The following is a 16,545-nucleotide window of genomic DNA, read 5'->3' as shown; positions in this document are numbered from 1 at the left end:
AGGAAGATGAAGTCTCGCACGCATTCGATGGCATTGTTTCCGATTTTGATTTAAATTTGGCCATTTCTTTGCATTTTTGTTTTCTTTACACTCAGGTAGAGGCCCATTTTTTCACTTTATTTTAATCTTCCATATCAGCTGCTTCAGACCGGCTTCTGTTTCTGTAAACAGAATAAGACTCACATGTCATTTTTACTGCACTGTGAACATCCCAAAAACTAAACTGGGATAAAATAAGTTTTTCTACCCCACTTAAAAATTATAAAGTTTTTGAGTACATTTTATTGCACATTAAATGATACCATTTCCTACAAAAAAAACATCTCTCATACAGCTATTTTGATGGAAAGCTAAAAAAGATCTTGGAAGGCAGGAAAGAAAAACAAAAGGAAAAAAAAGAAAAATCTCTGCTCTTGAAGGAGTTAACCTGCATGGTGAATGTTGTGAAAAGAAATTCAAAAACATAGCAAAAATTGCAAATTGTGCATATCTCACCTCACAAAACAGGAACAGAAAGAGATCAAAAGGTCACATGAATCAGCAAATGTACCATTAAAAAGTAGAGTTCTTCTCGCAGAAAAATCTTCACACAGCTCTCTGGATGGGAAAAAAAATGTTATAGGTCTTTGAGTTCAGCAATGCAAAAATAAAAAATAAAAAAAAGTATTTCTACTGTGCAAAAATAGCAAAACATTTAAAAAATATACAAATTTCATATTTCCGTAATTGTACAAACCTGCATAAGAATGTTAACATATCATGTATACCATGCAGTACATGCCATGAAAACTGAAAATAATGTCAAAACTGTAGTTTTAGTTAAAACATCGAAATTTCACATATCCAAAAATAGGATTACTTAAGACTAGAGCTCATCCCACAGAAAACAAGCCCCCCCATAGCTCCATCAGTAAAAGGATAAAAATGTTAAGACTCTTGAAATGCGTCAATACAAAACATTTTTTTGTAAAGTGTTTTAGTGTAGAAAAACAGCAAAGCAAAATAAAATGTACATAAACTGTTCATAAACCTGATATAGCCATAACCCTATTCTCGTAAGTACTGCATCTAGCTCCTGCTCACTGTCTGTACTCAGATGAATAACAGAGGAAGAAGTCTCCAGACTGCTTTCTATGCTCGCCTCACCACCTGCGCTAGTGACCCTCTTCCCGCACACCTCCTCCAGACCCTCTCCCCGGTGGTCATCTCCAACCTCACCACTATATTCAATCTTTCTCTGGCCTCTGGCATTTCCCCCCCCCCCTCATTCAAATACACTATCATATCCCCACTGCTAAAAAAATGACTCTTGACTCAACCGATGCTGCCAGCTATTGACCCAACCTCCCCTTCATCTCCAAACTACTAGAACGCCTGCTTTACTCCCGCCTTATAAGCTATCTCTCAGAAAACTCTCTTCTTGACTCCCTACAGTCTGGCTTCTGCCCCTTACACTCAACAGAAACCACCCTGACTAAAGTGTCAAACGACCTCCTGATGGCCAAATCGAGGGGTGACTATTCCCTACTGATCCTTCTCGATCTCTCTGCAGCATTTGACACGGTTGACCACAAACTCCTCCTTAGTATGCTTTGCACCATTGGACTAAAAGACACTGCTCTCTCCTGGTTCTCCTCCTACCTATGTAAACGCTTCTTCAGTGTCTGCTTTGCTGGCTCTACCTCCCCTCTTCTTCCCCTTGTTGTTGGGGTCCCCCAGGGCTCGGTCCTCAGCCCCCTCCTCATCTCCATATACACAGCCCCCATTGGACAGATCATCAGGAGATTAGGTTTTCAGTACCATCTCTATGCTGATGATACCCAGCTATACACTTCTTCCCCTGACATCAAAGCAACATTCCTCCAGAATGCTACCGACTGTCTGTTTGCTGTCTTTAACACTATGTCCTCTATCTACCTAAAACTGAACCTCTCAAAAACTGACCTTCTCTTGTTTGCGCCCTCTACTAACCAACCTCCTCCTGACATCTCCATCTCAGTGTGTGGCGCTACCATAACTCCCACACAGCACGCCCACTGGCTTGGGGTTATATTTAAGTCCGATATCTCCTTCACCCCCTACATCCAATCTCTTGCCCGAACATGTCAGCTGCACTTCAAGAACATCGCAAGAATACTGTGGACATGCTAAAAATGCTCACTGTTGCCCTCATCGACTCTTGGCTTGATTATTGCAAGTCACTGCTGATCGGCCCTAAATGTGGCAGCCAGGCTCATCTTCCTGTCCAGCCACTACTCGTACGCCTCTGCCCTGTGCCGGTCACTGCACTGGCTGCCCGTTAAATACAGAATTCAATTTAAACTCACTATCCTCATCCACACAGCTCTCCACAGCACTACGCCGCCCTACATTGCTTCCCTCATCTCAATTCACCACCCAGCCCACGCCCTTTTCTCTGCCCCTTTAATTTGAACCTCTCATTCCCGCCTCCAAGACTTCTCCAGAGCAGCACCAGTCCTCCGGAATGTGCTATCAAAAAATATACAGGCAATCACGGACACACTAAACTTCAGGAGTGCTCTAAAAACGCACCTCTTCAGGGAGGCATACCATATCCCCTAAACCAAAACCCTCTGTACTCCGCCTGATAACATGCTCCCTGTCCTACTGACTGCAGTTCCTGCTAACCGTATTCAACTGGCACCTGCAGTCATACCGATTCCGCCACTATACGGCCTGACCATTGTCTGTGTGTATAGCATCCCTCACTCTCCACCTCGCCATATCTTGCACATCCCCAGCCCCTTTACCTTCTGTATCACCCCACTATTTGTAGTATATAAGCTCGTTGGAGCAGGACCCTCACCACTACTATTTCCATCAATTGATTACTTCATGTAACCAGGGTCTTGTTTTATTTCCCCTGTCTTGTAAGCGCTGTGGAATATGTTGGCTCTATATAAATAAAGATTATTATTACATCGCTGTAACTGTGCCAACCCAGAGAATGATGTTATCACATTACTTATACTGCAAGATGAACGCTTTAAAAACAAACCCCAAAATAACAATGATGTAACTTTTTAAAACTCATTCTTTCCCCACAAAAAAAATTAAATTTATACAATACATTAGAATATATGTACCCCAAAATGATTGCATTAGAAATACAACTTATCAGCTCAATATTTTAAAAACAGTTGTGTGATCCAGACACCCTTTACCGTTCCAAATACTGGTTGCCCCCATATATTAAACAAGGACAATAGTTGTGTCTTACATAGTTTTGTCTGTTTATCCCATTAGATTTGTCCTCTAATTAGTAATGCAATTACAAGCAGATTGGAACCAGTGCTGCAAACTTTACCAGGTAGGCTGAATATTTCAAATACAGCTCGCCACAAATGTTTGTTATAGGGATTCACTAAATTTGCATGCATAAAGTTGAATGAAAAGATATAGTTAAATTATATAATAAGCCATGACTGGGGCTATTCAGAAAATACTATTAGAATTTTTGAATATTTTTGATGTACAGTACCATTTTTCTTTCAGTAACTGCAAAGATTGACAGTGTCGCTGCTATTGACTACTCTCTGACTGGTCCCCCCGCAGTGACTGCAGATTGTGTGGATGTGCAGATGAAGGTGAGATCTTCCTGTCACTGTTTCAGAAATGTGCATTACATATTGGTAGTCTTAGTGCATGTACTACTCATACTCCTATGCTATCACTATCAGTAATATTTAACCAATGTATGTTTCTACAGGGAGAATTTTTTGATTTGTCTCATCGCACACCTCCTCCTTACTCGCCACCAACCTTGACCTTACCTGTTGACCACAATCTCATGGTTTACTTTGGAGTCTCTGACTATTTGTTTAACACGGCCGGTTTTGTCTATTATTCAGCTGGAAAACTCATCTTCGACATCACTGACAACATGGTATGTTGATGGCAAGTAATGGCTCAAGAGAGGTTTAGTACTGAGGAAGGACTTCAGTCAAAGATTGCCCTGGTCCATTCATCTCTAGTGTTTGAGAACCTGACAGCATGTCCATAAGATTTAACAGACACCTTTCTTCTAGCAATCGGTGGTAAAACCTCTTTAAGAAGATCACCCAACTGCGAAAAAGAATGGTCTTCTAGGTGACTGGAATTCTCCAAAAAGAAGTTCAATATGCATAGGATATAATGGGATTGAAAATCTGTCTTGGAAAATCTGGTATTCCTTAGAGGTGGTCTCAAATAGGCAGTGATCCAACTGTATATGATGTTTGTAAATCATTTTTTTATTATGAGATGTTGCTAAGCTTTATGACTTTGTCCCCACCATAGATTCCTAAGGAATTCAGCACTCGACTGAATACCTCTTCATTTGGCGTGTTGATCCCTCAGGTAAGAAGCTTTTTAGAAGGTGCTTACTTGACTTTTTAATCTATTGACTCAACATAATATTTTCACATAACTAATAGAGATGAGCGAGCACCAAAATGCTCGGGTGCTCGTTACTCGGGACGAAATTATCGCGATGCTCGAGGGTTCGTTTCGAGTAACGAACCCCATTGAAGTCAATGGGCGACCCGAGCATTTTTGTATTTCGCCGATGCTCGCTAAGGTTTTCATGTGTGAAAATCTGGGCAATTCAAGAAAGTGATGGGAACGACACAGCAACGGATAGGGCAGGCGAGGGGCTACATGTTGGGCTGCATCTCAAGTTCACAGGTCCCACTATTAAGCCACAATAGCGGCAAGAGTGCCCCCCCCCTCCCAACAATTTTTACTTCTGAAAAGCCCTCATTAGCAATGCATACCTTAGCTAAGCACCACACTACCTCCAACAAAGCACAATCACTGCCTGCATGACACTCTGCTGCCCCTTCTCCTGGGTTACATGCTGACCAACCCCCCCGCACGACCCAGTGTCCACAGCGCACACCAAACTGTCCCTACCCAGCCTTCAGCTGCCCTCATGCCACGCCACCCTCATGTCTATTTATAAGTGCGTCTGCCAGAGGAACCGCAGGCACACACTGCAGAGGGTTGGCACAGCTAGGCAGCGACCCTCTTTAAAAGGGGCGGGGCGATAGTCCACAATGCTGTAAAGAAGCAATGAGAAATCCAATCCTGTGCCACCTCCATCTGGAGCTGCACACGTGGGCATAGCAATGGGGAACCTATGTGCCACACACTATTCATTCTGTCAAGGTGTCTGCATGCCCCAGTCAGACCGTGTTTTTTTATAAAGAGTCACAGGCAGGTACAACTCCGCAATGGGAATTCCGTGTGCACCCACAGCATGGGTGGCTCCCTGGAACCCACTGGCGGTACATAAATGTATCCCATTGCATTGCCCATCACAGCTGAGGTAATGTCGTGCTTAATGCAGGTGGGCTTCGGCCCACACTGCATGCCCCAGTCAGACTCGGGTTCTTTAGAAGTGGACACATGCAGTTACAACTCCCTGTGGACCCACGGCATGGGTGGCTCCCTGGAACCCACCGGCGGTACATAAATATATCCCATTGCAGTGCCCAACACAGCTGATGTAACGTCAGCTGTAATGCAGGTGGGCTAAAAATTCATTTGATTACACTGTAGGCGAGGGCCCCCAAAAATTGGTGTACCAACAGTACTAATGTACCTGAGAAAAATTGCCCATGCCTAACCAAGAGGGCAGGTGAAATCCATTAATCGCTTTGGTTAATGTGGCTTAATTGGTAACTAGGCCTGGAGGCAGCCCAGTTAAAATAAAAATTGGTTGAGGTGAAAGTTTCAACGCTTTAATGAGCATTGAAACGTATGAAAATTGTTTACAAAAATTATATGACTGAGCCTTGTGGGCCTAAGAAAAATTGCCCGTTCGGCGTGATTACGTGAGGTTTCAGGAGGAGGAGCAGGAGGAGGAGGAATATTATACACAGATTGATGAAGCAAAAAGGTCCCCGTTTTTGATGGTGATAGAGAACGATGCTTCCATCCGCGGGTGCAGCCTACGTATTGCTTAGGTATCGCTGCTGTCCGCTGGTGGAGAAGAGAAGTCTGGGGAAATCCAGGCTTTGTTCATCTTGATGAGTGTAAGCCTGTCGGCACTGTCGGTTGACGGGCGGGTACGCTTATCTGTGATGATTCCCCCAGCCGCACTAAACACCCTCTCTGACAAGACGCTAGCCGCAGGACAAGCAAGCACCTCCAGGGCATACAGTGCGAGTTCAGGCCACGTGTCCAGCTTCGACACCCAGTAGTTGTAGGGGGCAGAGGCGTCACGGAGGACGGTCGTGCGATCGGCTACGTACTCCCTCACCATCCTTTTACAGTGCTCCCGCCGACTCAGCCTTGACTGGGGAGCGGTGACACAGTCTTGCTGGGGAGCCATAAAGCTGGCAAAGGCCTTGGGGAATGTTCCCCTGCCTGCGCTGTACATGCTGCCAGATCTCTGCGCCTCCCCTGCTACCTGGCCCTCGGAACTGCGCCTTCGGCCACTAGCGCTGTCGGATGGGAATTTTACCATCAGTTTGTCCGCCAGGGTCCTGTGGTATAACATCACTCTCGAACCCCTTTCCTCTTCGGGTATGAGAGTGGAAAGGTTCTCCTTATACCGTGGGTCAAGCAGTGTGTACACCCAGTAATCCGTAGTGGCCAGAATTCGTGTAACGCGAGGGTCACGAGAAAGGCATCCTAACATGAAGTCAGCCATGTGTGCCAGGGTACCTGTACGCAACACATGGCTGTCCTCACTAGGAAGATCACTTTCAGGATCCTCCTTCTCCTCCTCCTCCTCAGGCCATACACGCTGAAAGGATGACAGGCAAGCAGCATGTGTACCCTCAGCAGTGGGCCAAGCTGTCTCTTCCCCCTCCTCCTCATCCTCCTCATACTCTTCCTCCTCCTCCTCAACGCGCTGAGATATAGACAGGAGGGTGCTCTGACTATCCAGCGACATACTGTCTTCCCCCGGCTCTGTTTCCGAGCGCAAAGCGTCTGCCTTTATGCTTTGCAGGGAACTTCTCAAGAGGCATAGTAGAGGAATGGTGACGCTAATATTTGCAGCATCGCCGCTCACCATCTGGGTAGACTCCTCAAAGTTTCCAAGGACCTGGCAGATGTCTGCCAACCAGGCCCACTTTTCTGTAAAGAATTGAGGAGGCTGACTCCCACTGCGCCACCCATGTTGGAATTGGTATTCCACTATAGCTCTACGCTGCTCATAGAGCCTGGCCAACATGTGGAGCGTAGAGTTCCACCATGTGGGCACGTCGCACAGCAGTCGGTGCACTGGCAGATGAAACCAATGTTGCAGGGTGGCAGCGTCCGTGTGGGACTTGCGGAAATGTGCGCAGAGCCAGTGCACCTTTCCGAGCAGGTCTGTCAAGCATGGGTAGCTTTTCAGAAAGCGCTGAACCACCAAATCAAAGATGTGGGCCAGGCATGGCACGTGCGTGAGGCTGCCGAGCTGCAGAGCCGCCACCAGGTCAAAGCCGTTGTCACACACGACTATGCCCGGTTGGAGGCTCAGCGGCGCAAGCCAGCGGTTGGTCTGCTCTGTCAGACCCTGCAGCAGTTCGTGGGCCGTGTGCCTCTTCTCTCCAAAGCTGAGTAGTTTCAGCACGGCCTGCTGACGCTTGCCCACCGCTGTGCTGCCACGCCGCGCGACACCGACTGCTGGCGACGTGCTGCTGCTGCTGACACATCTTGATTGCGAGACAGAGGTTGCGTTGGAGGAGGAGGAGGAGGAGGGTGCTTTAGTGGAGGAAGCATACACCGCCGCAGATACCAGCACCGAGCTGGGGCCCGCAATTCTGGGGGTGGGTAGGACGTGAGCGGTCCCAGGCTCTGACTCTGTCCCAGCCTCCACTAAACTCACCCAATGTGCCGTCAGGGAGATATAGTGGCCCTGCCCGCCTGTGCTTGTCCACGTGTCCGTTGTTAAGTGGACCTTGGCAGTAACCGCATTGGTGAGGGCGCGTACAATGTTGCGGGAGACGTGGTCGTGCAGGGCTGGGACAGCACATCGGGAAAAGTAGTGGCGACTGGGAACTGAGTAGCGCGGGGCCGCCGCCGCCATCATACTTTTGAAAGACTCCGTTTCCACAACCCTATATGGCAGCATCTCCAGGCTGATAAATTTGGCTATGTGCACGTTTAACGCTTGAGCGTGCGGGTGCGTGGCGGCGTACTTGCGCTTGCGCTCCAACACTTGCGCTAGCGACGGCTGGACGGTGCGCTGACAGACATTGGTGGATGGGGCCGAGGACAGCGGAGGTGAGGGTGTGGGTGCAGGCCAGGAGACGGTAGTGCCTGTGCCCTGAGAGGGGGGTTGGATCTCAGTGGCAGGTTGGGGCACAGGGGGAGAGGCAGCGGTGCAAACCGGAGGCGGTGAACGGCCTTCGTCCCACCTTGTGGGGTGCTTGGCCATCATATGTCTGCGCATGCTGGTGGTGGTGAGGCTGGTGGTGGTGGCTCCCCGGCTGATCTTGGCGCGACAAAGGTTGCACACCACTGTTCGTTGGTCATCTGCACTCTCAGTGAAAAACTGCCAGACCTTTGAGCACCTCGGCCTCTGCAGGGTGGCATGGCGCGAGGGGGCGCTTTGGGAAACAGTTGGTGGATTATTCGGTCTGGCCCTGCCTCTACCCCTGGCGACCGCACTGCCTCTTGCAACCTGCCCTGCTGCTGCCCTTGCCTCCCCCTCTGAAGACCTGTCCTCAGTAGGCGTAGCAAACCAGGTGGGGTCAGTCACCTCATTGTCCTGCTGCTCTTCCTCCGAATCCTCTGTGCGCTCCTCCCTCGGACTTACTGCCCTTACTACTACCTCACTGATAGACAACTGTGTCTCATCGTCATCGGCCTCCTCACCCACTGAAAGGTCTTGAGACAGTTGCCGGAAGTCCCCAGCCTCATCCCCCGGACCCCGGGAACTTTCCAATGGTTGGGCATCAGTCACGATAAACTCCTCTGGTGGGAGAGGAACCACTGCTGCCCAATCTGAGCAGGGGTCCGAGAACAGTTCCTGGGAGTCTGCCCGCTCCTCAGAATGTGTCATTGTAATGGAGTGAGGAGGCTGGGAGGAAGGAGGAGCAGCAGCCAGAGGATTCTGAGTTGCAGCAGTGGACGGCGCAGAACTGTGGGTGGACGATAGATTGCTGGATGCACTTACTGCCATCCACGACAGGACCTGCTCACACTGCTCATTTTCTAATAAAGGTCTACCACGTGGACCCATTAATTGTGCGATGAATGTGGGGACGCCAGAAACGTGCCTCTCTCCTAATCCCGCAGCAGTCGGCTGCGATACACCTGGATCAGGAGCTCGGCCTGTGCCCACACCCTGACTTGGGCCTCCGCGTCCACGTCCTCTAGGCCTACCCCTACCCCTCAGCATGCTGTATTACCAGTAATGCAGAAACCGAACGCTGTAATTAAATGTGCCGCTTATTGGCCTGTGGTTGGAGGCTGACTTCGCTTACGGAACGCCAGGAAATAATTTTGCGCAAGCCTGCTGTAACACTTAGCTGGTTGCGTATGAATTAGGAGGACTACTACACGCAGCAGAGACCCAGAACACTGAGGACAGTCACAGGCAGCCCAAATAGATTTTTTTCCCCAAATGTTTTTTTGCAAAGGCCCACTGCCTATATTCAATCAATATGTCTTCTGTCCCTGCCTCACCGCTACTGGCCCTGGAGTATGTCAAAGAACTGCAGAGTGTTGCACTGTGGACTGCAATACAGCGGTGATTTAACAGCCCAGACAGAGCCAGGAAATAATTTTGCGCAAGCCTGCTGTAACACTTAGCTGGCTGCGTATGAATTAGGAGGACAACTACACCCAGCACAGACCCAGTACACTGAGGACAGTCACAGGCAGCCCAAATAGATTTTTTTCCCCAAATGTTTTTGCAAAGGCCCACTGCCTATATTCAATCAATATGTCTTCTGTCCCTGCCTAAGGGCTTCTGGCCCTGGACTATGTCAAATAACTGCAGAGTGTTGCACTGTGGACTGCAATACAGCGGTGATTTAGCAGCCCAGACAGAGCCAGGAAATAATTTTGCGCAAGCCTGCTGTAACACTTAGCTGGCTGCGTATGAATTAGGAGGACTACTACACCCAGCACAGACCCAGTACACTGAGGACAGTCACAGGCAGCCCAAATAGATTTTTTTCCCCAAATGTTTTTGCAAAGGCCCACTGCCTATATTCAATCAATATGTCTTCTGTCCCTGCCTAACCACCACTTCTGGCCCTGGAGTATTACTGCAGGGCGCAATGCTCTGCACGGCCGATATACCAAATAAAAAAAAAAATGTGCAACACTGCAAAAAGCAGCCTCCACAGTACTGCACACGGTTAGATGTGGCCCTAAGAAGGACCGTTGGGGTTCTTGAAGCCTACAATAACTCCTAACACTCTCCCTATAGCAGCTCCAACACGATAGCACTTTCCCTCAGCTATGTCAGAACGCATCTGTGGCGAGCCGCGGGAGGGGCCGATTTTTATACTCGGGTGACACCTGATCTCGCCAGCCACTCACTGCAGGGGGTGGTATAGGGCTTGAACGTCGCAGGGGGAAGTTGTAATGCCTTCCCTGTCTTTGTATTGGCCAGAAAAGCGCGCTAACGTCTCCGAGAGGAAACTGAAAGTAACTCGAACATCGCGTGGTACTCATTACGAATAACGAGCATCTCGAACACGCTAATACTCGAACGAGTATCAAGCTCGGACGAGTACGTTCGCTCATCTCTAATAACTAACCATTTTTTCTATTACAGTTATCAAAAATGTACCCAGACATGCTCATGAAACTGCAGATCTCATCCACCTCAGCTCCATTATTGGACATCAAGCCAGGGAATTTAACTATTTCACCAAAATTAGATATTCAGGCCTATGTCATCTTACCCAACTCTTCCCTGGCTCCTGCCTTTCTTCTAAATCTGGTAGGCTAATGTGTGAAATATTGTTATCTAACTTTCGCATATTTAGGTTGCAGTTAGATATTTGTATAACTTAATATTACTTAAATTGTAGGTTTCCACTTTTCTATAAACGATCACACTCAGCTAGAGTTTACATTTTAGATCTTGTTAGTTAATACTTCACATCTTAGAATCCGACAACAGTAACTGCATTTAATACTCTATAGATGGGACTATATACGTTTGCATTCTTAGAGATATATTTTAAAGGTATCACTGAATTTGACACGTCATACAGCTATATTGCTATATAAATGGAAGTCCGCCTCAATATACATATCTCTATACAATGATGAGTATAGTATCTTGTCATTGATTGGCAAAGTAAAGAAGAACAATCTCACCACCACTGAATTTTAATTCCAAGAACAAGGCAGCTAACATTACACTTTTACTTTACATATAGGACTCTACAGATGCAGTACCAGTCAAAAGTTTGGACAAACCTTTTCTTCCCATGGTTCTCCTTTTTTTACATTGTAGATTCATACTGAAGACACACACAGTATCATACCTCCTTCTTCATGCTTCACGAAAGCACACATATAGAAACCATCTGATCACATTTTCTGCGTCTCACAAAGACTTTGTGGTTGGAACCAAAAATCTAAAAATTTTGACTGATCAGACCAAAGTACAGATTTCCACTGGTCTAAGGTCCATTCCTTGTGTTTCTTGGCCCAAACAATTCTCTTCTTCTTATTGATGGTCCTCAGCAGTGGCTTCTCTGCCGCAATTTGAGAATAAAGGGGTGATTCTCGCAGTCTCATTTGAACAGTTGATATTGAGATGTTTCTGATACTTGATTTCTGTGAAGCATTTATGTTGGTGGTAATCTGAGGTGCTATTAATTTGCGGTTTATGAGACTGGTAACTCTAATTAACTTCTCCTTTGCAGCAGAGGTAACTCTTGGTCTTCCTCTCCTTTGACGGTCCTCATGAGAGCCAGGTTCTTCATAGCATTTGATGGTTTTCATGACTACACTTAAGAATATCTTCAAAGATCATGAAAGTAATGGTGGACTGTAATTTATACAATTCGTCGGCGGTCTCGGGAGTCGAACCCCCACCAATCTGATATTGAACAAACAAACAGATCAGCGCCTCATTAGGGTTAAAAAAAACAAAGCGGTGAATGAAAAGGTGTGCACTCACCTGGTGCTCGGTGGACTTCTCTGGATAGAGAATCCACTGGCACCTATATTTACGATCTCCTTGATCATCTACCTCTGGTTCCCAATCCAGCTCACTGGAGAGTCATCCTGGGGAATGCAACCCGCAATGAGCTGAGATGAATACAACTTGTGAAAGAAAAAAGTTCCCCGCCCTCTGGAATCCAGAAGGATCAGCCGAAAACCTGTATCTTTAAAGGGTTAATTTAATCCTGCAACGCGTTTCTGCAATCTCCACTTGCCTTTTTCAAGCATATAATACATAAAATACATCTATATATATAGCTAAATTAAAATCCACTCACATTTTCCCAACTCGTGGTGGACGCCGCTGCTGGGGCAGACCCCGTGTTATCAGGGGAAGTACTTCCCCCTCAGGTGACCCTGATGACGCAGGGTCTGTCCAAGCACCGGCGTCCACCATGAGTTGGGAAAATGTGAGTGGATTTTAATTTAGCTATATACATAGATGTATTTTATGTATTATATGCTTGAAAAAGGCAAGTGGAGATCGCAGAAACGCGTTGCAGGATTAAATTAACTTTTTTAAGATACGGGTTTTCGGCTGATCCTTCTGGATTCCGGAACGTGGAGAACTTTTTTCTTTCACAAGTTGTACCAATCTGATATTGATGACCTAATCTAATGATACATTTTCAACATCTAAAACCTTATCTAAAATCAACTAATGTTTAACTAATGGGAAACCAGTATGCTTAACATCCTCTAGTGTTATCCAGCTTGACGATGAGGTGTTTCACATTAGCAAATCAGGGTGTAATTTGTAAGTATTTTTTTAATCTTTTGAGCTATTGACATATGGTTTTCAAACCCTTTCCGTAGACAACTACTGCTCTGGCCAAAGTTGCTGTTAACTCAGGGAGAATTGTTGGCAGCTTGCAGCTTAGCAGGTATGTACATACCGTACGAACACATGACATTTCTCATTTTATGTATGTATGTATATATATATATATATATATATATATATATATATATCCAAGTTTTAATGGGTGTGCTAGGTTTGGAATAGTTTAACAAGAGCAAACCTTTGAGAAGCTCATGTTACTTTTTAGGGGGTCCGGATGGGTAACGCAGCAGATCTCAACTTCAAGTTCATGATTAGAGATGAGCGAACACCAAAATGTTCGGGTGTTCGTTATTCGGAACGAACTTCCCGTGATGCTCGAGGGTTCGTTTCGAACAACGAACCCCATTGAAGTCAATGGGCGACCAGAACATTTTTGTATTTCACCGATGCTCGCTAAGGTTTTCATGTGTGAAAAATTGGGCAATTCAGGAAAGTGATGGGAATGACACAGTGACGGATAGGGCAGGCGAGGGGCTACGTGTTGGGCTGCATCTCAAGTTCACAGGTCCCACTATTAAGCCACAATACCGGCAAGAGTGGGCCCCCCCCCCTCCCAACAACTTTTACTTCTGAAAAGCCCTCATTAGCATGGCATACCTTTGCTAAGCACCACACTACCTCCAACAAAGCACAATCACTGCCTGCATGACACTCCACTGACACTTCTCCTGGGTTACATGCTGCCCAACCGCCCCCCCCTCCCCCCGCACAGCGCACACCAAAGTGTCCCTGGGCAGCCTTCAGCTGCCCTCATGCCACACCACGCTCATGTCTATTTAGAATTGCGTCTGCCATGACGAGGGACCGCAGGCACACACTGCAGAGGTTGGCACGGCTAGGCAGCGACCCTCTTTAAAAGTGGCGGAGCGATAGCCCACAATGCTGTCCAGAAGCAATGAGAAATAGAATCCTGTGCCACCGCCATCAGGAGCTGCACACGTGGGCATAGCAATGGGGAACCTATGTGCCACACACTATTCATTCTGTCAAGGTGTCTGCATGCCCCAGTCAGACCGGGCTTTTTAATTCATAGACACAGGCAGGTACAACTCCCTATTGTGAAGTCCCTGTCGACCCACAGCATGGGTGGCTCCCTGGAACCCAACGGCGGTACACAGAAATATCCCATTGCATTGCCCAACACAGCTGAGGTAGTAATGTTGTGCTTAACCCTTTCCAATCCAATTTGTATATGGTTTTCCTAGGGGGCTTACTCTTTTTCTGCCGTTATACAACGGCGCTATATGCTGGCTAAAGCCAGTACTGCATGAGCTGACACGTAGGATAGGCTCCGACAGCAGAGAGGCTGGCAATATACAGTAAGAGAACCCCGACGGACGTCTACCAACAACGGAGCTGTACAGCCTTAAACCCTAATGTCTTCACAGGTCACACAGTGGACTGGAAAGGGTTAATGCAGGTGGGCTTCGGCCCACACTGCATGCCCCAGTCAGACTGGGGTTCTTTACAAGTGGACACATGTAGGTTAAACTCCCTGTGGACCCACTGCCTGGGTGGGTGCCAGGAAGCCACCGGCGGTACATAGAAATATCCCATTGCATTGCCCAACACAGCTGAGGTAGTAATGTCGTGCGTAATACAGGTGGGCTTCGGCCCACACTGCATGCCCCAGTCAGACGGGTTCTTTAGAAGTGTACAGATGTATTAAAAACTCAGTGTGCACCTACAGCATGGGTGGCTCCCTGGAACCCACCGGCGGTACACAAAAATATCCCATTGCATTGCCCAACACAGCTGAGGTAGTAATGTCGTGCTTAATGCAGGTGGGCTTCGGCCCACACTGCATGCCCCAGTCAGACTGGGGTTCTTTACAAGTGGACACATGTAGGTTAAACTCCCTGTGGACCCACTGCCTGGGTGGGTGCCAGGAAGCCACCGGCGGTACATAGAAATATCCCATTGCATTGCCCAACACAGCTGAGGTAGTAATGTCGTGCGTAATACAGGTGGGCTTCGGCCCACACTGCATGCCCCAGTCAGACGGGTTCTTTAGAAGTGTACAGATGTATTAAAAACTCAGTGTGCACCTACAGCATGGGTGGCTCCCTGGAACCCACCGGCGGTACACAAAAATATCCCATTGCATTGCCCAACACAGCTGAGGTAACGTCAGCTGTAATGCAGGTGGGCTAAAAATTAATTTGATTACACTGTAGGCGAGGGCCCACAAAAATTGCTGTATCAACAGTACTAATGTACATCCCAAAAATTGGCCATGGCCAGCCAAGAGGGCAGGTGAAACCCATTAATCGCTTTGGTTAATGTGGCTTAAGTGGTAACTAGGCCTGGAGGCAGCCCAGTGTAACGAAAAATTGGTTCAAGTTAAAGTTCCAATGCTTTTAAGCGCATTGAAACTTATAAAAATTGTTCTGAAAAATTATTTGAGTGAGCCTTGTGGCCCTAAGAAAAATTGCCCGTTCAGCGTGATTACGTGAGGTTTCAGGAGGAGGAGCAGGAGGAGGAGGAGGAGGAATATTAGACACAGATTGATGAAGCAGAAATGTCCCCGTTTTGGATGGTGAGAGAGAACGTAGCTTCCATCCGCGGGTGCAGCCTACGTATTGCTTACGTATCGCTGCTGTCCGCTGGTGGAGAACAGAAGTCTGGGGAAATCCAGCCTTTGTTCATCTTGATGAGTGTTAGCCTGTCGGCACTGTCGGTTGACAAGCGGCTACGCTTATCTGTGATGATTCCCCCAGCCGCACTAAACACCCTCTCCGACAACACGCTAGCCGCAGGACAAGCAAGCACCTCCAGGGCATACAGCGCTAGTTCAGGCCACATGTCCAGCTTCGACACCCAGTAGTTGTAGGGGGCAGAGGCGTCACCAAGGATGGTCGTGCGATCCGCTACGTACTCCCTCACCATCCTTTTACAGTGCTCCCGCCGACTCAGCCGTGACTGGGGAGCGGTGACACAGTCTTGGTGGGGAGCCATAAAGCTGGCCAGGCCCTTAAAGACTGTTGCACTGCCTGGGATGTACATGCTGCTCGATCTACGCACATCCCCTGCTACCTTGCCCTCGGTACTGCGCCTTCTGCCACTAGCGCTGTCGGCTGGGAATTTTACCATCAGCTTGTCCGCAAGGGTCCTGTGGTATAGCAACACTCTCGAACCCCTTTCCTCTTCGGGAATCAGAGTGGGCAGGTTCTCCTTATACCGTGGATCGAGCAGTGTGTACACCCAGTAATCCGTAGTGGCCAGAATGCGTGCAACGCGAGGGTCACGAGAAAGGCATCCTGACATGAAGTCAGCCATGTGTGCCAGGGTACCTGTACGCAACACATGGCTGTCTTCACTAGGAAGATCACTTTCAGGATCCTCCTCCTCCTCCTCCTCCTCCTCAGGCCATACACGCTGAAAGGATGACAGGCAATCAGCCGGTGTACCGTCAGCAGCGGCCCAAGCTGTCTCTTCCCCCTCCTCCTCATCCTCCTCATGCTCCTCCTCCTCCTCCTGTACGCGCTGAGAAATAGACAGGAGGGTGCCCTGACTATCCAGCGGCATACTGTCTTCCCCCGCCCCCGTTTCCGAGCGCAAAG

General features: G+C 47.8%; 1 protein-coding gene across 3 annotated transcripts in view; it reads left to right on the top strand.

The window, feature by feature from the left end:
- LOC136588725 (bactericidal permeability-increasing protein-like) overlaps positions 1-16,545 on the top strand; it is a 68,332-nt gene that overhangs the window by 36,228 nt on the left and 15,559 nt on the right. For all 3 annotated transcript variants that reach the window (XM_066588149.1, XM_066588150.1, XM_066588148.1), the window contains 6 exons: positions 3,268-3,331; positions 3,517-3,608; positions 3,731-3,907; positions 4,300-4,359; positions 10,733-10,900; positions 12,955-13,022. In XM_066588149.1, the coding sequence (XP_066444246.1) occupies positions 3,268-3,331; positions 3,517-3,608; positions 3,731-3,907; positions 4,300-4,359; positions 10,733-10,900; positions 12,955-13,022 (629 nt within the window). The remainder of the gene's footprint in view (positions 1-3,267; positions 3,332-3,516; positions 3,609-3,730; positions 3,908-4,299; positions 4,360-10,732; positions 10,901-12,954; positions 13,023-16,545) is intronic.

This window comes from Eleutherodactylus coqui, chromosome 13 (assembly GCF_035609145.1).
Source record: "Eleutherodactylus coqui strain aEleCoq1 chromosome 13, aEleCoq1.hap1, whole genome shotgun sequence".
NCBI classification, from domain to species: Eukaryota; Metazoa; Chordata; class Amphibia; order Anura; family Eleutherodactylidae; genus Eleutherodactylus; species Eleutherodactylus coqui.
Note: the sequence above shows the minus strand (reverse complement) of the source record. Positions and strands in the feature narration are given on the sequence as shown.